Here is a 22548-nt window from a genome sequence, read left to right on the forward strand (position 1 = left end):
CATCACAGAGGGTATCTGTCTGTCTGTCATCTGCAAACTGAAGTCTTACACTTGCACTATACTGTAACTAACACTGCTCTCTCTTGCTTTTTCTCTCCCTCCTTCCTCCTCTCCCCACCTTCTTTGCCCCCTGTTTTCCCCTCGTCCCTGATTGTGCCCTCCCTATTCTCCGTTCATCTCTCTTTTTCTCTTCTCTCCACCTCTCGCTGCATCCTCTTTTTCAATCTCCCCCTCCCCATCGACACTCACCTTTTCCTCCACAATGTGACCACTCCTACTTTCCTCCTCGTTTAATCCTCTTTTACCTGTTCTCCCTGGTCCCCTCCCTGTCCTCCCTTCCTCTCATCTCTGGTCCCCTCCCTGTCCTCCCTTCCTCTCGTCTCTGGTCCCCTCCCTGTCCTCCCTTCCTCTCGTCTCTGGTCCCCTCCCTGTCCTCCCTTCCTCTCGTCTCTGGTCCCCTCCCTGTCCTCCTTTCCTCTCATCTCTGGTCCCCTCCCTGTCCTCCCTTCCTCTCGTCTCTGGTCCCCTCCCTGTTCTCCCTTCCTCTCATCTCTGGTCCCCTCCCTGTCCTCCCTTCTTCTCGTCTCTGGTCCCCTCCCTGTCCTCCCTTCCTCTCGTCTCTGGTCCCCTCCCTGTCCTCCCTTCCTCTCGTCTCTGGTCCCCTCCCTGTCCTCCCTTCCTCTCGTCTCTGGTCCCCTCCCTGTCCTCCCTTCCTCTCATCTCTGGTCCCCTCCCTGTCCTCCCTTCCTCTCGTCTCTGGTCCCCTCCCTGTCCTCCCTTCCTCTCGTCTCTGGTCCCCTCCCTGTCCTCCCTTCCTCTCGTCTCTGGTCCCCTCCCTGTCCTCCCTTCCTCTCGTCTCTGGTCCCCTCCCTGTCCTCCCTTCCTCTCGTCTCTGGTCCCCTCACTGTCGTCCCTTCCTCTCGTCTCTGGTCCCCTCCCTGTCCTCCCTTCCTCTCGTCTCTGGTCCCCTCCCTGTCCTCCCTTCCTCTCGTCTCTGGTCCCCTCCCTGTCCTCCCTTCCTCTCGTCTCTGGTCCCCTCCCTGTCCTCCCTTCCTCTCGTCTCTGGTCCCCTCCCTGTCCTCCTTTCCTCTCGTCTCTGGTCCCCTCCCTGTCCTCCTCCTCTTCCCAGCAGTAAGTACCGGCCTCCATCGGAGCAGCACAATGATAATTTCTCCCTGTCCACCATCGCTGAGGGCTCCCACCCAAATGTAAGGAAACTGTGCGACACCCCTCCTAACGTCCCTCATGCCCGTGCTTTGGCTTACTATGATAACATTATCTGTCAGGTAACGTGGTTCTCGTCTCTCTCTCACCCTTTTCTTCCTTCCCTCCTCCGCATGGGCTTGAGTGTCACCTCTCCGGGGTACAAGGCGGGTGTTACAGTGGGGGCGTTCTCCTTCGCTATGGGACTACAGGCGTAGTACTACTCCCGGTTACTGAGGCAACACTGTTACCATAGCAACAACATGGCTGTAAAGTCTCTACTGTGTATTGCTTATTGTCAGTTATTGGTTGAGTTTTTTTGTTAGCTATTGATCCCACTTGAAGGTGACACAAAAACACACATGCATGTACACACACTGCAGATGTGAAATAAGTTGATCTTACCTATACATCTGCCTGACCCGGTGGTGTGGTCAGTTCTGCCTATCTGCCTAGGCTAAGACTTGACCAAGAGAGAACTCCTATAGCCCTCACTGTAACCCCCTCCACCCTATCTATCCCTGATCTGCTCTCCCTTTGATCGGTATGTCACTGCATGCCTGCTCTATCGCTCACATGGTGGCCCCCCCCGGTGGCCATGTCAGCCACTGCAGCAGCCTGTCCGTCGCTCTGCCTCTGTATCTCTGTCCGTCTGTTTCACTCGTTTATCCTGACTTGGGCTGGATAAGTTAGAAAAGTGAAGAAGGTCTCTTGATTGGTCGATAATAGAGCTTTGGGGGGGGGGGGAATCTGGGGGCATTAAATGTATTTAGTTTATGGGGTTATTATCAGGTTGATAGAGGATGGTGTGCGAGATGTGTGCACGGTGGGCGGGGCTATTAAGTCAGGATAAGCATTTGAGATGCAACGTCCCCCTGCTGCCTGTAGGTGGCGGGGGAGAGTATAGACCTAGATGCACAACTAACGGAAGCATGGGGTAGCATAGCGCTAACATGGTCGTAGCAGCATGAGTAGAAGTAGTGCTACGACACAAGATGTGGCGCCACATTCTCACAACTCATCAAATAGTTCTGGTCGTCATACTTGGTATAACCACAAGCAAATTGCTTCACTTAGCTTTCTTTTGCTCGTTTCTTTGTTTGTTTGTAGATGCAGTGTTATTCTTCCTTCCGGGGATTGCGATAATGTTTCTGTAAATATAATATAGTGACAACTTGGGGGGCATCATATTGCAGTGGTTCATACCATGATACAGAACACTACTAACCGTAACCACAACCCAATATCATCCACAACCAAATAAAACACCATATAACACCCCCATCTTCCAGACATCTTCTAATCACTGAAACAGGATAGCTCTGCTCTTTGAGTCTCAGCCTGGGTTTGCAGCTGAGCTCTACAGCTCTAAGTCAATGTATTAGTACATCTCTCTATCCATAGGAGTTCATATAGAGCACCAGTATAGAGTATCTGGAAAAAAGGTTCTTTAAAATACTATGTAGATTCATCTGCAGAGAACAGTCAACACCATAGAGACATACTTCTTACTAAAAAAGCTCAGAAAACATCAACTAATATTGTGAATAACCAATACCTCAAATCCCTCCATCTAGTTCATGAACTAAAACCCCTGTGTTTCTATGTCAACACGGTACCCTCAGAAAAGTTTCATCTAACATTTACTATGGTAATGTCAAGGCCACAAAGCACCATCGTTACTGAGACAAATCCTTCAGTGTCCTTATATGGGCAAGACAGTCTCTACCTCTCAATGTGAGCTGGGAATATCAGCTATCATCCTTAGGAAGTTCCCCTTACTAGGTCTCTCCTCTCCTCTCCTCTCCTCTCCTCTCCTCTCCTCTCCTCTCCTCTCCTCTCCTCTCCTCTCCTCTCCTCTCCTCTCCTCTCCTCTCCTCTCCTCTCCTCTCCTCTCCTCTCCTCTCCTCTCCTCTCCTCTTCTCTTCTCTTCTCTTCTCTTCTCTTCTCTTCTCTTCTCTTCTCTTCTCTTCTCTTCTCTTCTCTTCTCTTCTCTTCTCTTCTCTTCTCTTCTCTTCTCTTCTCTTCTCTTCTCTTCTCTTCTCTTCTCTTCTCTTCTCTTCTCTTCTCTTCTCTTCTCTTCTCTTCTCTTCTCTTCTCCTCTCCTCTCCTCTCCTCTCCTCTCCTCTCCTCTCCTCTCCTCTCCTCTCCTCTCCTCTCCTCTCCTCTCCTCTCCTCTCCTCTCCTCTCCTCTCCTCTCCTCTCCTCTCCTCTCCTCTTCTCTTCTCTTCTCTTCTCTTCTCTTCTTTCTCTCTCTCTCTGAGGATGTTATGTATATAACCATCTTCCCCCCCTTCAGAAAACCATGAGCAGATACACCTGGGAATGTAAGACCAAAGAGGAGCCCGACAGTGAGGTAAGATAAACCCCCTCAGATGGCCCGTCCCCCTCTCCCTTAAACGGCTCTCGTTGTACTGTGACCCTGTCAGTCACCCTCTCTCAACTCAACGGACCAATCCACGGCCCCAAACTTGGCTAGTCAGAACCTAGTGCTGTTACTTCTAAGTGCTGATCTAAAGTCAATTTATAAGTTAAGTTAGCCATTACCTCTTATTGAATCATTTCCGGATTCGAGTAAATGCTGATTTTAGACATGATCCATATCTTTACATATTGTGGGCTCTTAAAATAACAACTACGAAATAAACAGAATTTAAAATATGAAATGTACAGTCTTATCTAGGTTAAATGGCACAGAGATAAGCATTGTAGCAGTCCAGTAGCAGTACGATTTTGTCCTTGTAGTGTCCTTCAGAAAGGGGATATCGACCCTTCCCACATGAGTTCTTAGCAGAAGAGAAAACACTGCAGTAGACTGAAACCAGAGAAATCTCATTAGACAGAAACTCTCTCTTCAGATAAACACACGGTCAGAAACGGTACACACTCCAACATGCATAAAAACACTATAATATATACAGAAACACAGATAATACAACTAGAGAGTGAAATATTGTTGGAGGGAGAATAGTTTCTCTATTTTCAGCATTACATGGACCGAGTACAGTGGATTGTATCCGTTTACCCTTAATCTCCTATCAACATTAATACTTGTCCTTTTATGGACCATGCTGGTTTACAGCATATATTTAACTATGGCTTGTGTCAATTCCATTCTAACTCAGTCAATTGACAAAATGATAAAGATGATAAGTCTATATTTAGAGTAATTCATACATGTATATGTTTATGTGCTATGTATTGATTGAATTAATATTAAATTGATAAAGTGATTATGATAGGATTGTACTGATACTTAGTAACATGTTTTCATAATACTGACATGTCATTGTAATGTTGACATGCCAGTCCTGTGCTGATTAAAGTCCCAGGATGTATAGTACCGGTGTCCCTATTGTCCAGTCCTGCCCCGTAGGCTGTGCTTTGCTGTGCTGTGCTGAGCCATACTGTACTGTGCCGTGCCAGTGAAGACCATTGAGGCTCTCTATCTATCTGTAACAAATCGTTTGACTCAGTCCTGTCCCACCCTCTTCGTGTCCTTCCTCTACTACGCATACACAGATACGCATACACAGATACACACACACACACACACACACACACACACACACACACACACACACACACACACAAAGACACACACACACACACACAAAGACGCAATTCCAGACACACTCACATCAACTCTGAACACACACACACACACACACACAAAGTCGTTGTTCCAGACACACTCACATCAACTCTGAACACACACACACACACACACACACAGACATAGGCATAAAGCAGGAAGGATACAAAGATCTGTCCATGTTTCATCTTCATCTCAACACCCCGTATATCTCTGTTTCAAAAACTCCCCACAAAGTCCCTCTCACCCTCGTTCCCCAATACAATGGAAAACAACAGCAAACAAACAAACACATTTTCCAGTTTCACGCTGACGGAAGGAAAGATGGCCCCTATCCTGTAACCATGGAAGTGACGTATCCCCACGTCCTGCCCGAAGTAACTATCTAGGCCATCAGCCAATGGGTAAATGCTCTCGCCATCCCTTTTGTGTGCCATTGAATAACAAGCATTCAGCTCTGTTTCGTAATGGCACAGCCCTCAGGGTCTGCAGTGCGCGTGCCTGTGTGTGTGTGTGTGTGTGTATGTGTGTGTGTGTGTGTGTGCGTGCGCGTGCCTGTGTGTGTGTGTGTGTGTGCGCGTGCCTGTGTGTGTGCACGTGCCTGTGTGTGTGCGTGCGTGTGTGTGCTTGCGCGTGTGTGTGACTGTGTGTATATGCGTGTGTGTTTGTATATGTGTGTGCATGTGTGTGTCTGTCAGTCAGCCTGAGCACAGGCAGACACTTCTACCTCAACACAGCAGGGTCGATGAAGCTATGCAATATTAATGAGGATAACAGGCTAGGAATATCAGGTTCAAATGAATGCCAATCCATTCTTGTTCTTGACCTTAATTAAATGCAGCCAAAAGGATGAATTGAAGTGAAACAGAGTTGTCTCCTAATGCATTGTTTTTCCAGCTCCAGCTGTACTGTAGGTATGTATGAATGTGGTTCCACAGACAATGTGTTTAATGCCAATGAGGGCACAGCTCATTGTGTTTTAATTGGGACAGTAGCGAGGTGAAGGGGGCTGGATGAGTGATGGTGGGGGGGGTTCTTGCATGTGGATGTGCATGCGCTTCCCGGTTGGACGGATGGGGTGCTTGTTGGTGGGTTATGAAGGGTGGGAGGGAGTCGCTCATACAGTTCTCCAATCACCTCTATGTCACTTCAACCAAAACAAATGTGCAAAGAGAGCATGATGTTGAAACAATTGGATAGCCACGGCCAACGTACATGGGTCTTTTTAACAGTTAGCTGACTCACAGCTCTCTTCCATTGACGGATAGTCAGGTAGTGTGGATAATATGGGATTTGGGGATATTTATATCCAAACAATATATTAAATCGGATTACAGAGAGGGATGGAGGGGAGAGGGGTGGTAACAGGTGGAGTTAGAGGCTCTAATATTTGAAGATGTTAAGATGGTATTTCAGATATTGTCATCTCTTTAAGGGAATGAAAATATGCAATAGCAGTGGTCTGTCTATAAGGGTCTATAAATTGATTGGTTGAAGGCCATCTATTGGCCAATGATGTGACAGTCCCAATAACAGGATGCAACAAAAGACCACATGGTAGACCAGAGGGAGGGTTTGGTTTATAACAGTTTTGGGCGGTCTGACTGGGTGGGCCTAACCGTGTTTTCTCTTCCCTCCGTCCATCTGTCCGTCCGTCCCTGGCAGGATGATCCTAATGCCCAGAACAAGCTGGAGGACCCCGTGAAGGCCCCGGTGCCCAAGGAGGACGACTCCCTGAACATCCACAACTCCCTGACCCCCAAACACGAGAACCACAAGGTACTGGGCGAGGAGAACTCCTCGGAGGTAAACTCACTGCAGAACAACATGATGTAGAAGCCTGGGTCGGGATGAGAGCTCCAGTCCTGCTCTCTATCCCAGCCACAACGTCTACAACTGCTACCACCAGCCAACCACCGTCTACAACACGGCAACACTGCCACCAAGCGGCCCACACCGCTGCAAAAAAAAAACACCACCCCAGCTGAAACTCCCCCCTGACCTGCCACCGCCTATAGCGACCCCTTACGCCCAATCACGCCCCCCTGCCTCGCTGCCCTGCCCCTTCGTTGCTGTCACTCTGCTCCCCCTTACCCCCTGCCCGCACGCACATACACACACTAGAACACACAAACCGACACACCAGAACACACAAACACACACATATATGTACATACACACACTAGAACACACAAACCGACACACCAGAACACACAAACACACACATATATGTACATACACACACTCACATATACACTCATATTCCCCTGCCTGCATTGGTGTATTTTGTAAAAAGAAAAAAATCATATGGAGTTTTAAAAAAGAAGTTAAACATTGTAAAAAATATAAAAGTTACTGAGAGGTTTCGATGTTTGTCTGACTAATTAAGTGAGTATGTATAAATATATGGAAAAAATGCTTGGATTGATATAAAAGAAACAACACAATGTGTCTTCGTTTTCATTGATGTGATTTCTAATCCTTTGATGTACTTGTTTTATTTTGTACTTTTTTGGGAATACAGACTTCAAAACAGAGAACAAAATCTGAGTTGTTGAAATAAACCTTTTTAACATGACACCTTTGTCCCTGTGTTTTCCTGAACAAGGCTGTCCCTTTCCCTCTCAAACTCTTGCATGGCTTATTACATCTTGGTAGCTCCTTAGGTTGCGCTCACACACACACACACACACACACACACACACACACACACACACGCACACACACACACACACACACACACACACACACACACACACACCTGCAGCTTGCATGGATCCTGTAGTTTGCGTTCTCACAGAACTGCAGCTGAAACACACAAAACGAAAACTCTTCTCTCACCACTCATGCCAAACACACAAATAACTATCTTTCTTCCTTACACACACACGCGCACACACACACACACCCTCTGTTACATTCCCCGTTCACACATCATTTTTCATACCGGACAGCATTCTCAATGAGTCTCAAAGGAGGCCTCTCCGATGCCATGCCTTTGTCGGAGTGATCATTGAGAGAGTTCTAGACTGATTGGACAGAGTCTGGTATTGTAGGGCCCTTCTCAGACTGTGGGACCTTTGGTTGGGTGGATGGGGGATGGAGGAACCCTTTCCCATCAATAGGGACAGAGAAATATTCAAACCACTACAGAGGAAAAGTTTGGCTATGGGAATGAACAGCAGACAAGCAGCTACAACAGCACTTAACACATTCTCTCTATCTCTCCCTCAGTCTCTGTAATGTCAGAGAACAACACAGCACCCATGGTTCAAACGAGAAGACCTATTGGCTTTGCACCTTTCTCAGACAAACATTTTACGCTTTGCACAAACACACACATACACACACTGAAGAAGGTGTAAAGCTGAAACGTTTGTGTGTCCTTGGGATGGACAGAGAATATAAAATCAATCAACCTGCATGAGCTATAGCTCAGCAACTTGCTCCTCAATTGTGCCTGGGTTCCAGCCTTGGTGTGAGACCAATCAGGAGAAAGTGGTACTTGTTATGTAACAGCTTGACGTCCGTTACATTAGGGATTGTTATTTGGCATTTTAGCAGACCGAAGAACTCTCCAATGAATCTGTTATGTTTCTACCCTCATCTCTTTCATTTCCGCTTTATCTCCAATCAACACCATTGAAACTTGAGGACTCCCTTCCCTGGGGGCCACTCTGGGTTTGACTGTTTGTGTGTGTTTCTGTGTGCATGTGTGTGTGTATGCATGCGTGCGTGCGTGCGTGCGTGCGTGCGTGCGTGCGTGCGTGCGTGTGTGTGTGTTCAGGCTTGTCTCTGGGAAGAGAGAGCACAGTGTCCATCACACCACAGGACAAGAGGTGATGGTGTGGTTGAGAGAGCTGGGCACTGAGATAGATGTCTATCTCTATTCCTCTAAAACCCGTTCGCCCTTTCTAAATATATTTTTATACAGCCCCCCACCCCACCCCACCCTCTTTCTTTTTATACCTCTTTTTCTGGCATCAACCTCACCCCCTCTCTGTCTGGCTTATTCTCCCTCTCTCTCCAGAAAATGTTTCACATCGTTCCCCCAGTCCTCTCTCTCCTCTTCTCTCTCGTCTCTCTCCTATCGCTCCTCTCCTCCCTGTTGCTGGAGGGTCTTTACAAATGCAGTCTCAGACAGAGGGGGCACCGTTGCCATGGAAACCAATTCTGTCGCTTTGGTCCAAGCTTGAGAGGACCAACTCAATGACCTCACCATTCCTTTCTTTCTCTCTTTCTTTCTCTCTCTCACACACACACCCAGACACACACACACACCCACACACACACGACTACACACACACACACACACACACACACACACACACACACACACACACACACGATTAGAACAGCCAGACTGTGTCGCATTGTACTGAGACTCAGAAAATGATGTATAATAGATATATAAAATCAATAATGCATTATGCAGATTTAATGTTTATCTAGGAAAACATTAATTGTTGACGTTAAATACACTGATTCCACCCCCTTACAATACTCCCTCTCTCTCTCTCTCTCTCTCTCTCTCTAGCTGACATTAACACCCCTTTGTGTTCTTATAGCATTTTTACACCGTTCTGACGATGAATGCACTCCTGCTCACCTTTACCAAATAATTGATCTGGAGAGGAGAGAGGAAGGGCACACTTCAGGTAGGGAGAGAGGGGTAAGGGGGGAAGAGAGGGCACAAAGAGGGCGTGTCAAGATTTTTCTCTGCCTCCCTAAGCCTGCTGGGATGTTGGATTCATCCGCACACTGCCATTGGCTGAGGATGTGGTGGAACGATGGTGTGTGAATTCCACAGGGAGCCTCAGGATTGGCCAACGCAAACACATCCACACACAGACAAACATACATGCCCGCACGCACAGTCACGAGCGCACACATACACACATGAAGCACACAAAATTGCACAAAGTCAAAGTATACACAAACACACAGACTGGCAGAAAAGCTCATAGAGCAGCTGGGAAGCAAGTGGTAAAACTAAAAGGCAGGGTGTGGGTGGGTGAGTTATGTCTGATTGAACCATTTTGGCATTACTCTGGTTTATTAATGAGGATGTCTGGAATGCAGACGATCATCAGAGAAGCCTTTCTGATGGAAATGTGCCCATACGTTACTACACTGAGGTCAAATCCTACTCCCACTTTCCCCAAAGAAAGGAGAGAGGGAAAAAATATACATTTATTCACACCACAGAGTTTGGCCTTTGTCTGATGTGTTATCCTGTGTAGATCAATGTACGACTGCAATGGAGGTTAGGGGTAGAAGGAAAGGTTATATGTAAAGAGCTGGATGGTACAGGTAACTGGCTAATTAAAATAAATACTTGAGTAAATGAGGGATGCAAAGTAAATTGAAAGCAGGTGCTTCCACACAGGTGTGGTTCCTGAGTTAAATAAGAAATCCACATCCCATCATGCTTGGCGTTATGTATATAACCCAATATGGGAGATTCTGAAGCGGCGCCGGAGACTGCATTTTCCACCACCATCAATAAAACACCAAATTATGGAATTTCTTGTGGAATAATGCTGTCGCATCCCTCCAATAATAGAGTTCCAGACACTTGTGGAATCTATGCCAAGGCGGATTGAAGCTGTTCTCGTTTGTGGTGGCTCAACGTCCTATTAAGGCACTTTATGTTGGTGTTTCAATTCTGTAGGAAACTGTTTTAGGTAGAAGTAACCACACAGATCTTTGTATCCTTCCTGCTTTATGCCTATGTCTGTGTGTGTGTGTGTGTGTGTGTGTGTGTGTGTGTGTGTGTGTGTGTGTGTGTGTGTGTGTGTGTGTGTGTGTGTGTGTGTGTGTGTGTGTGTGTGTGTGTGTGTGTGTGTGTGTGTGTGTGTGTGTGTGTGTGTGTGTGTGTGTGTGTGTGTGTGTGTGTCTGTTGCTTGTGTTCTTATAGGGCGAGGTGACCATCGAGATGGAGCTCTACCGTCCCAAAAACGCCAAGCCGAGGCCCCCCTGCAGTCCCCTGATCCAATATGACATGATAGGGGCCAGGCCCAGGGGTAAGGTATTGAGGTGGGAGGATGACATGTACCCCCCTTCACACCCCTGTCCTATGTACAACCCCCATAGTATACGGTCCTTACCGACTATAGACGCCAAGGGTTATAGGGCACGACCACAGACAGCCAAGGTGTGCACTCCCTAAGCTCTGGGTCAAACATCACCACACATCTATCTATCACTGTACAGGACTATACTGACATACAGTATACATGCTAAAACAGAGTGTTGCTATGTGCTGGAACTAGAGACTGAAAGAATGTACTGAAAAACAATGAAATAATACTCATACTGAACTTTCTATCCATCGCCAGTGGGTGTTGGCGAGTTAAAGATTACTTTTCTATTCATAACCACAGGAACACAGAACGAAGACATATGGTATGGGAAGCACATGGAGCAGGGGATCACAGGTTCCCTGCTTCTTTCAGTTCATACACTCTGTACTTGTGTAAGTGGCCTAATGGATATGGCACTTTCCTTCAAAGCCATGGATTGTAGGTTTGGGCCAATCTGGGTGGTTAGTAGCAGAGTGGAGCACTGGAAGCGCATTGGAAGCACACTGGGCCCATAACCCAGAGGTCGATGGATCAAAACCTTCCTCAGTTGTCTTTTTTTTTTATCTTTTTTTTTTTTTTAAAGGACATGAAAATGTAATGGGCGGATCTTCCATGCTGATGTTCCCACAAGCTTCTTACATTTGTGAGTTCAAATGATAGGTTTCGTATACGATCAAGATTCACAGAACTCAGCCTCCCCTGGCTCAGAGGGATATGCTACAAAGCTCAGCTCAATATTCAGCTCAATATTCTGACATAACTTTATATTTTTTAGAAAGATAAGCTTGAAATGGCATGATGTAGTTGACTCCACAACCAAAAACACATATCTAAGTTGACATTTCTTAATGAACCAGACAATAGGTGGTTATTTCTGTTTTTTAATCTTTAGTTAGCTGACTAACTCATTGATGCTGCTTTGTAGTATACCCCCCAGGTGACCTCGCCCCACCCCCCCCCCCCCCCCCCCCCCCTGCCAAACACACAGCCAGACATTGATTGATTGGAGACAGTTTGTGTCAATTACTGAAATTTTTAAAGAATTTTCTACATGGAGCGACATATGTGGCAATATGTGTAGAATTGCAGGAAATTAGCTTTAAAACAGCAACATTTTCTCTCAGCCTCATGGAAAAATGTTAGAATAGCATGCAATTATTTACAAAACTGCACGCCACTCTGGAGATAATCTTCATCAGTTTTTAGAGATTTTTTTTCTTTCAATTTTGGTGATTTTTTTTGCATTCATGTAATCTAAAGAAGCACATAAAGCACATACAAGCTTCATAATTCATAAATGTCATTACTGACTGATATTATCTCATAGAACAAAAAGTATAAGATCTCCTGAACCTGTGGTAACCTCAGACCTTATTTTCAGCGTTTATCCCAAAACCCCGTTCTTTCTGCATTAATTTCCCCCATAGGAATGGCTGAATGAACCAGAGGTATGGCTTGTTAGTGGTTGTTAGAATAACAAGCACCATTGGCGCTTTTGTCCCAAATCCATTACAGTGTTTTAGGTGCCAAGCTTATGGTCATATTGTAGCAGTGTGTAGGAGGGAGATTCCTAGATGTGAGAAGTGTGCAGGAGGGCATAAGACAAAGGAATGTGTAGTTGCAGCCTGGTCTCATAGACTAGACAAAACATAATAAATGAAAATATGTAACATTCAAATTAGTATCATATGTTACATTTGGTATGGTTTCATAAGACAGATAGTTACTTAAGGCAAAAACTAAAGTAGGGTGGTTGGTAGGGGAGGATGGGTAGGTGTGTAACGCAAATGTCGAGCAACCAAAGGTTGCGAGTTCAAATCTCAACACGGACAACTTAGCATTTTAGCAACTTTTCAACTCCTTACTACTTTTTAGCTAATTTGCAACTTCTTGTTAGCATGTTAGCTAACCCTTCCCCTGACCCAGGGGTGGGCAACTCCAGTCCTCAGGGCCCTGATTGGTGTCACACTTTTTCTCCATCCCTATCAAACACAGCTGATTAATCAAATTGCATTCTAAACTGAAGATCATGATTAGGTGATTTCGGAGTCAGGTGTGTTAGCTGGGGCTGGGGAAAAACTGTGACACCAATCAGGCCCCCAAGGACTGGAATTGCCCACCCCTGCCCTAACCTCTTAACCTAACTCCTAAACTTAACCATAACCTTAACCCTAACCCCTAGGCTAGCTAACGTTAGCTACCTAGCTAGAATTCATAACATATCATTATTTTTGCAAATCATAACATAAGGTATGTTTTGCAAATTGGTAACATATTGTACATTTTGCAAATTCGTAACATATAATACAAATTGTAATTCGTAACATATCAGGTGAAATTAGTGATGAAATCCACAAATTAATACATACCATACGAGACGTAACATATACTAACGAAATGCTCTGAGATCAGGTTGCAGCATCGGTGGGAAAAGTTGTGTGTGTGTTACCTGTAGGTAGGAGTACCCATGGTGCTGGAGATCAGAAGTGTCTGGTGATGGAAAGGCAGGTTGAGGTTGCCAGGATCAGAGTAGTACAGAAGGTGTCGTATGCCGAGGCAGTGAAGAGTGTAGTAAAGGAAGATGGGTCCAGGGAGAAGGATCCTAAGAGGCTCCCTTTAAGTAGGCTGAAGCCAATAGAGAGTGATAGGAATCACATGTGCTTCAGTAAGGTTGGATTCTCAGCATTCGTAGCCATGGCTATCAACTGTACCTTAGAAAGGGAATGTAAATCACAGAAAATAGATGTTGTGGTGGCAGCTGCAGAGAAGTACTTGGGTGCATGACATTTTACTGCAGAAGAGTTACAAGGTGTGTTGAATGACAGTGGCCCGTCCTCCGAAGCAGCCGGCCTGGTGTAGGGTAAGATAGACCCAAGCAGTGGAAAAGTGCTGATGTTTTAATGGGTGTAAGGTTAGTTGGTCGGGCATTTTTTCTTCCCTTTTCCCCGTAATGTCACTTATTCTTTGTGTCACAAAGTGTAATGAATTCACACTCCAGAACAGTAGGAGGAAACACAGGACTAGAAAGGAGGAATTGATTAATAGAGAGGCCGTGACCTGCGTCACACTCCAGTACAATGGCGGTGTACGCACCTCTCGGTTGCCATCCGCCAATAAAACTTTATAGAAGATGAAGAATAACAAGCGTGTGTATGGAGCAAATGCATCAATTAAATGCATCCGTGATTCCTCCCTTGATATTTTCAAATGCAAATAGCGCTTCATATCAATAACCTATAATTGAGCAGTGCTCAATTTCCATGAGAGCAACATATATTTTAAAACATGTTGTGTAAAATGTGTTTGTGAAATGTCACAAAAAATGTCGACAGACTAAAGAAGCGGAGAGCTGAAGGTTTTCCACCGTGACGAGAGTAGAACAGAGTTAAGTTTGGGGCCTCTGATCATGAACAGAGTTAAGTTTGGGGCCTCTGATCATGAACAGAGTTAAGTTTGGGGCCTCTGATCATGAACAGAGTTAAGTTTGGGGCCTCTGATCATGAACAGAGTTAAGTTTGGGGCCTCTGATCATGTACAGAGTTAAGTTTGGGGCCTCTGATCATGAACAGAGTTAAGTTTGGGGCCTCTGATCATGAACAGAGTTAAGTTTGGGGCCTCTGATCATGAACAGAGTTAAGTTTGGGGCCTCTGATCATGAACAGAGTTAAGTTTGGGGCCTCTGATCATGAACAGAGTTAAGTTTGGGGCCTCTGATCATGCTCTCAACATGTTGGCGCCCGGAGAAGACACGTTTCCGAGGTGAGCAGGATTATGAGAGTTACGTCGGGATGCCACCGGGCCGCAAGCAAAGTCAGGGGAAGAGGAATATTGGGATAGGGACAGGTGTATTAGGATAGGGAGAGGTGTATTCTGATGAAGAATAGAGGGGAAAAAGAGGAAGAAGAGGTTGAAGATAAATGAGGAAAGGAAAGGTTGAATTTGAAACTGAGGAAGATGGTGATAAAAACAGAGATGGGGCGTTGAAGAGGATTGATGTCAAGTGCGAACAGAGTGAGCCGTGTGCCAGACCAAGTTCTGGAAGGGAAATGGAAGTGAATGAGGGTGAGTTAAGTGAGGTGGAAGGTGTAGTGAACAGCTCGGACCCGAGGCTGGCATCAATGGACATGATAAAGAAGAATCTGGTCCAGTAGCAGTGACATTTTTGGAGAAAGTGGGTCCTTACCTTTTGGCGGATCCATTTGTGGTTTCAGGGTGGGAGGAAAAGGAGGTGGGTGCAGTTGAATCAGGTAACCTGTAGTGGACTTGTGATGTTTCTTTGTGTTTCTTCTGACCAGAGGGAGTGGGCGCTCGGTGTCACGTAACTTGGTTCAATATCTGTTTCTTGCTTTGCTCTTAGGAACAGGGCACAATTGAAATGAGTGATTTCTGGGGTAGCGTTAAGCGTGGAGGTGGATCAATTGAAGCTGAAGATTCCTGGTGTTTGTGATGCCCTCAGTTTGCAGTGACGCAGACCCAGTGGTGAGTGTGGTGAAACAGAGGAGTCACGGTCAGTCCTTCTGAGTTTTGAGTCATCTTAGGATTTATCCTGTTAGAGCTTTGGTACACAATCCCCTGCGCTGTTTCAGGTGCACCGTTTATGGTCATGTCGCAGCAGTTTGTAGGACGGAGATTCCATGATGTGTTAAGTGTGCAGGAGGGCATGGGATAGAGAAGTGTGTATCGTTTCGGGTTTATGAAGTTGTGTGTGTCAACTGTAGGGCTGCCCATGTTGCTGGGTATCGGAAGTGTTCAGTGCGAGAGAGGCAGGTTGAGGTGGCTAGAGTCAGAGTAGTGCAGAAGGTGTCGTATGCTGAGACAGTGAAGAAAGTATAGGAAGGTGGGTCATGGTTGAGGGATCCTGAGAGAATCCCTGTGAGTAGTAGATCTGTGCCACCACAGAGGGATAGGCCAACTAGTGTTATTCAGTACCAGTCAAAAGTTTGGACACACGTACTCATTCAAGGGTTTTTCTTTATTTTTACTATTTTCTACATTGTAGAACAGTAGTGAAGACATCCAAACTATGAAATAACACATATGGAATCATGTAGTAACCAAAGTAACCCGTGTTAAACAAATCAAAACATATTTCAAATTTGAGATTCTTCAAAGTAGCCACTCTTCGCCTTGATGACAGCTTTGTACAATGCTTTTCCAACAGTCTTGAAGGAGTTCCTACACATGCCGAGCACTTGTTGGCTACTTTTCCTTCACTCTGCGGTCCAACTCATCCCAAACCATATCAATTGGGTTGAGTCGGGTGATTGTGGAGGCCAGGTCATCTGATGCAGCACTCCATAACTCTCACTCTTGGTCAAATAGCCCTTACACCGCCTGGAGGTGTGTTGGGTCATTGTGCTGTTGAAAACAAATTATAGTCCCACTAAGCGCAAACTAGATGGGATGGCGTATCGCTGCAAAATGCTGTGGTAGCCATACTGGTTAAATGTGTCTTGAATTCGAAATCCTTCACAGACAGTGTCACCAGTAAAGCACCCCCAAAACCATCACACATCTTCCATGCATCACGGTGGGAACCACATATGCGAAGATCATCTGTTCACCTAGTGTGTGTTTCACAAAGACACGGTGGTTGGAACAAAAAATCTCAAATTTGGACTAATCAGACCAAAGGACATATTTCCACTGGTCTAAGGTCCATTGCTAGTCTTTCTTAGCCCAAGCAAGTCCCTTCTTCTTATTGGTGTCCTTTAGTAGTGGTTTCTTTGCAGCAATTTGACCATGAAGGCCTGATTCCTGCTGTCTCCTCTGAACAGTTGATGTTGAGATGTGTCTGTACTTGAACTCTGCAAAGAATTTATTTGGGCTACAATTTCTGAGACTGGTAACTCTAATGAACATATCCTCTGCAGCAGAGGTAACTCTGGGTCTTCTTTTCCTGAAACTGAGAGACAGTTTCATCATAGTGCTTGATTGTTTTTACAACTGTACTTGATTTTTTAAAATTTTCCGGATTGACTGACCTTCATGTCTTAAAGTAATGATGGACTGTCATTTCCCTTTGCTTATTTGAGCTGTTCTTGCCATAACATGGACTTGGTCTTTTACCAAATAGGGCTATCTTCGGTATACCATACCTTGTCACAAAACAACTGATTGGCTCACACACATTAAGAAGGAAAGGAAAATGACACAAATTAACTTTTAACAAGGCACACATTCCAGATGACTACCTCATGAAGCTGGTTGAGAGAATGCCAAGAGTGTGGAAAGCTGTCATCAAGGGAAAGGGTGGCTACTTTGAAGAATCTCAAATAAACAAATCAAAATATATGTTATAAAAATGTTTTGGTTACTACATGATTCCATATGTGTTATTTCATGGTTTTGATGTCTTCACTATTATACTACAATGAAGAAAAAAGTAAAAATAAAGAAAAACCCTTGAATGAGTAGGTATGTCCAAACTTTTGACTGGTACTGTATGCTTCAGTAAGGTTGGCTTCTTAGCATTCATAGCAATGGTTATCACTTGTACTGCAGAAATAGAACATAGATCACATAAAATAGATGTTGTAGTGACAGATGTCACTAGATGTTGTAGTGACAGATGTTGTAGTGACAGATGTCACTAGATGTTGTCATGACAGATGTTGTAGTGACAGCTGCAGAGAAGTATTTGGGCATACAAGATCTGATTTCAGAAGAGTTACAGGAGGTGTTGAGTGGTGGTGTCCCGTTCTCCCAGGCCGTTGGTATGGTGCAAGAATAGATAGGGTTTATGTAGTGGAATGGGGTCGTAGATTTTTAATGTGTATGATTAGTTGGAAGTTTTTTAATTAAAAAAATGTTGTATCACAAAGTATAATGGATTTATATTATAGTTGAGTTGGGGGCGGTAATGCAACATATTGGATGCCACCCGCCGTTAAACTCCAACGAAGAAGAAGAAGGGTTCCATATGGAGATTGTGACAGCTGGCTAAATGGCATCCCTTGAGAAGGCAAGAACAAGATGCATGTCAGGGAAGTGCATGATTATCATAAGGAGTTGTATACTTGGAATAAGGAGGAGCAATGGAGGGAATAGAGAGGCAGAGGAGGTCTAAGAGAGAGAGGGAGGAAGAGGGTGAGCTTGAGGTTGAGAGCATTGAGTACTACTCAGACACAAGAGACATGAGCCCACCCAGATAAAGATCCTGTCTGCCCGGTCCCGTAGGAGCTCGTCCAGTGTTGTTGGCGAGGATAATCAGAAGTGGTCTTGTGATAATTGTTTGTCTTACTGCTGGTCAGAGGGAGAAGGCGCTCTGCTTTAAACGAATGGAGGCAAGAAATGTGAATTGTTTTGCTCTCAAGAAAAGAGCGCCATTGAAAATAGTGATTACTGGGGTAGCAGTAAATATAAAAGTTGACCAACTGAAGGGGAAGATTCCCGGTGTTTGTGATGCTCGTCATTTGGTACAACGCAGACAGGGTGACGTGAGTGGTGAAAGAGAAAATTCATTGTCTATTCTTTTGAGTTTTTATGTTGAGTCTTTGCCTGACAAAGTGATGTTAGTATAGATAAGTTATCCTGTATGAGTTTTTGTGCCAAATACATTACGTTGTTACAGGTGTCAAGCTTATGGGCATGTGGCAGCAGTGTGTAGGAGGGTGGTTCCTAGGTGTGAGAAGTGTGCAGAGGGGCATGAGACAAAGGAATGTGTAGCATTGGGGATAGTAGTGGTATGTGTTAATTGTATGGGTGCCCATGGGGCTGGGGATCAGGGATGTCCCGTGCGAGAGAGGCGGGTTGAGGAGTGCAGAAGTTGTCATATGCTGAGGCAGTGAAGAAAGTAGAGGAATATGGGTCAAGGGGGAGGGATCCTGAGAGGAGTGGTGTGAGTAGTAGATCTGTACCAGTACAGAGGGATAGGCCAACAACTGATATATGTTTCAGTAAGATTGGATGTTTTGCATTTACAGCAATGGTTATCAACTGTATTGCATGTATGGAAAGTAAATCACAGAAAATGTAAGTTGTGGTGGCAGCTGCAGTGAGGTATTTGGGTGTGCGAGACTTGACATCAGAAGAGTTACAGGGTGTGTTAAGTGGTGGTGTCCCATCCTTTCAGGTTGTTGGCCTGAGGTAGAACTAAATATATTTAAATAGTGGAGTAGGGAGATTTTTGGGCGGAATGTACTTTTAGAAGGTAGGGTATTTGTTTATTTGTTTCAAGCAAAGTATAAGGGAGTTGTACTCCAGTCTAGTAGGTGGCGGTAATGCAACAATTATTGGATGCCAACCGCCGTTAAACTTCATCGAAGAAGAAGTCGAAACGCTTTTCACATACTCAGATTCTACTGCACGAAGAGAGGGACAAACTACGGTCGTGTATCATGCTACTTTTTCACAACAAACATTCGGAAAAAGAAGTAGCTATGAATAGGGAATTGTTTTGAACATATTCAATTAATGTAGTTATTATTGATGAAAATGTACTTTGAGTTGTTGTGATTTGTCCTGGATAACGCAAAAAAAAATCGTGTCAACAATCTAGCCAACTTCATAGCCTCCCTCGACAGTCTGCACTACTACTGTAGCTAGCTAAATGTACTTTCTTGGTAGTGTTAAGCTTTCATATGTAAAGACATTGGTTAAGATATCTAGCTAGCTATTAATAAAGTATTATCTAGCTAACTAGCAACTCACCAGAAGACATCCCAAAGATTCGTATGAGATAAATCTTCACTCCTTCGCAAGATGTTTGCAGAGCTCAACAGTATTCTCAATACTAGTCCTGACAGCTTCAAGCCGGTAACCCTAACCTCACCTCTAACCGTAACCAATTTAAACCCCTATGCCTAATCCTAACCTTTGTTTATTTATGTGTGTTTTTTTTACAGGGAGAGTTTATTTTAGTGTCTGACAAACATACAGACGCGTCCTTCCTCATTCACCATTTCCTCTCCTTTTATTTACGAGGTGAGGATTTATGTGAGTGGACTGATGTCTAGTTGACTGATACTTGTCTGTAACACCATGCCCTCTATTGATGTTGACTGTAGTGTTAGGTGAAAAGACAATAATAGAGGGAACAAATGGGGCCAAGTTGTGTGCTATGATGCACTCTCATAAGTGGTCAAAAATAAAATCTGTTGAGGCCAGACGTGCTCAGAATTTTTTGGTGTGATTTACAGCGGGCTGTAAGGTGTGTTTCCTGGGTCTTGTGCAGTCCTTCAGTCACTACAGTGCAATCAGTCAACGGTTGGTGAGTAAACTTTTCCCCAGCCCTTCTTATACATACTGTGCAAGTAAATGTGTCTTTACAGTTGTGTATGATTTGCTGTTGCTTGGTGGAGATGTATTAACTACATTTTGTATGGGTTCTTTCATTATGTTCCATGTTAATCAGGGTGTGAGTTTGACCCAGGGAAGGGAGAAAGGGCAGCTGGTGTTCCTAGAGGGACTAAAGGAATCCTTGGGGGTACTGCTTCAGGGGGAGGCCAGCAAAGAAACCCGGACAATGGACTTCCTCAGGTACCACCTGTCTGTAGTGTTGACTTCGATTAAGCCTACTCCTGGACTAAAAAGCATGTTCATTCAGTGCTGAAGTTCCATTGAAAGTGCTGTTTGGTCCTACAATATCATAGACTTTATCTAGTTCTGGTAATCCAATATGTATTGTTTGACACACTCATACACCTTTTTTTGTGATGTAATCGAAGCAGGTAATGATAGTATGAATCTGAAAATCTCTTCCTGCTTAATTTATCTCCCCCTCTATGTCCCCTTTCTTTCTTTGTCTCTCATCCTTCGCCCCCTCAATCTTTCTCCCTGTCTCTCTGTTCCCTTCCACCTCTCCACAGAGATCCCAGTTCCGGCCTGCGGGGTCTATATGACTTTGTGCGAGACAATGTAAGGGGGGCAGTGGGTGGAGCTGAGGAGTGGGGTCCCCCTGTGCTCCTGGTGGATGACCTCAGTGTGGTCCTGAGTCTGGGGGTCAGTGTTGGGGCAGCGCTGGACTTCAGTCATTACTGCAGAGCCACTGTCTGCTCCGAGCTGCAGGTCAGATAATACAGTATATCACATTTTACATTTACATTTGAGTCATTTAGCGGACGCTCTTATCCAGAGCAACATAGTTAGTGCATTTATCTTAAGAGTAAGTACATTTTCCTCAAAGTAGAAAGGGTGGGGGGCTGTGGGATGATTTAAGATACTCTTTGAAGAGGTAGGGTTTTAGATGTTTTCAGAAGATGGGAAGGGTCTCTGCTGTCCTAGCTCTAGGGGGAAGCTGGTTCCACCATTGGGGTACCAGGACAGAGAAGAGCTTGGACTGGGCTGAGTGGGAGTTGCTCTCCCATAGGGGTGAGAGGGCCAAGAGACCAGAGGAGGCAGAACGGAGTGCTCGGGTTGGGGTGTAGGGTTTGAGCATAGCCTGAAAGTAGAGATGGGCAGTTCCTCTTGCTGCTCCGTAGGCAAGTACAATAATTTTGTAGTGGATGCGAGCTTCGGCTGGAAGCTAGTGGAGTGTTCGGATGAGCGGTGTGACATGGGAGGTGCACGCTATCACAAGCTCGCTGTCTCTCCATTGTCTGACTGTTCAAATAATCACACACAACAATCACACACATTCCTCTATCTACTATCCCTTTCCCTATTGATCTGCAGGGCAGCATGGTGATGTTGGTGCGATGTGAGGCAGAAGAAGAAGAGGAGAGTGATGATGAAGGCTCAGAGCGGCTCCTGAGGGGCCTTATACACCAGTGCAGCCTCACACTCCAAGTACAGGGTCTTCCCACTGGCTACTGCAGGGACATCCACGGACAAGTCAGATGGATTACATGATTTGTGTGTGTGTGTGAGAGTGGAAAAAAAGAGCGAAAGAGATTGCATGTTATATGCAGTAGAAAACTGTTAAACGCATTAAGCTGAACCGTACTGTGTGTGTGTGTTTCAGGTGGAAGTGTGCTGGCGAGGACAATGTGACAGGCAGCAGGCCCAGAAGAAACTCTTCCAGTACAAGGTCCATGACAAGGGGGCTTCCTTTTTCGCCAGGGGGATGTCCAGTGCAGTCCTTTGAGCCCTCAATGGATCCCTTCTGCCTCCCTTCCCAGTGTTGATCCCCATTCCCTCACCTCTCAGTCACATGGCTCTCTGGGCTCAACCATAGAGAATGATAGAGACCAAAAGGCTATATTAGCATGGGCAGCTATTGTACCTCCGCCATTTTAAAGTAGTCAACCTCATGGAACTTCCAACTTCATTGGCTGATCCCTCCTGGTGACTGTTGGAATCATGTCCAACTGGGTCATCAGAAGGGATCAGTCAATTGTGAAGAAGAAAATGGACTACTTCAAAATGGAGATGCCTTAATGGAGCTGCCTATGCTGTCATATATGTAATGGCACAGCTACAAAGATGGTAATGATCATGAAACAGGTCGGGATCAGTTTTGAACTGGAGATGTGGTATTGAATTGAACATTGGATTTCCGCTTTAAAACCAACCCAGCACATGCATTGCAAAGCTGACATAGGAAGCCTGGGTGAATAGGTAATTTCTCAAGCCACATGTGAACTGACCTGACTAGGTTGCACTTGTGTTATACAAAACAATAAACGGCACATTTAAGACCAGTGTAAGAGTTTTTTTGTGCGTTGTTGGTCATGAAAGTAAAATACTGTGTGGTTTACAGTGGTAAAACACGTTTTCAATAAT

The 22548-nt window shown here is 45.1% G+C and overlaps 2 protein-coding genes across 10 annotated transcripts in view; both read left to right on the forward strand.

Annotated features, from left to right (window-relative positions):
• LOC110514420 (chondroitin sulfate proteoglycan 5) overlaps positions 1-7376 on the forward strand; it is a 54735-nt gene extending 47359 nt beyond the window's left edge. The window contains exons 4-7 of one of the 8 annotated variants that reach the window (XM_036972430.1): positions 1130-1208; positions 3503-3559; positions 5101-5202; positions 6464-6595. In XM_036972430.1, coding sequence (XP_036828325.1) covers positions 1130-1208; positions 3503-3559; positions 5101-5187 — 223 coding nt within the window. In that variant the 3' untranslated portion in view covers positions 5188-5202; positions 6464-6595. Of the gene's footprint in view, positions 1-1129; positions 1287-3502; positions 3560-5100; positions 5203-6463 lie in introns of all 8 variants that reach the window. The other 7 variants (XM_036972431.1, XM_036972426.1, XM_036972427.1 and 4 more) reach the window with 7 other exon arrangements.
• Positions 7377-19151: 11775 nt separating this feature from the next.
• elp6 (elongator acetyltransferase complex subunit 6) lies at positions 19152-22461 on the forward strand. Of its 2 annotated transcripts, none has more exons than XM_021593832.2 (7): positions 19152-19641; positions 19731-19809; positions 20025-20095; positions 20240-20364; positions 20694-20892; positions 21499-21657; positions 21788-22461. In XM_021593832.2, the coding sequence occupies exons 1-7, from the start codon at positions 19588-19590 to the stop codon at positions 21908-21910; spliced, it is 810 nt and encodes a 269-aa protein (XP_021449507.2). In that variant the 5' UTR covers positions 19152-19587; the 3' UTR covers positions 21911-22461. The 2 variants fall into 2 exon arrangements, with proteins under 2 accessions (XP_021449507.2, XP_036828338.1); XM_036972443.1 differs by having other exon boundaries at positions 21499-21680; positions 21788-21927.
• Positions 22462-22548: the final 87 nt, after the last annotated feature.

Source organism: Oncorhynchus mykiss, chromosome 3, assembly GCF_013265735.2.
Source record: "Oncorhynchus mykiss isolate Arlee chromosome 3, USDA_OmykA_1.1, whole genome shotgun sequence".
Classification (NCBI taxonomy): Eukaryota; Metazoa; Chordata; class Actinopteri; order Salmoniformes; family Salmonidae; genus Oncorhynchus; species Oncorhynchus mykiss.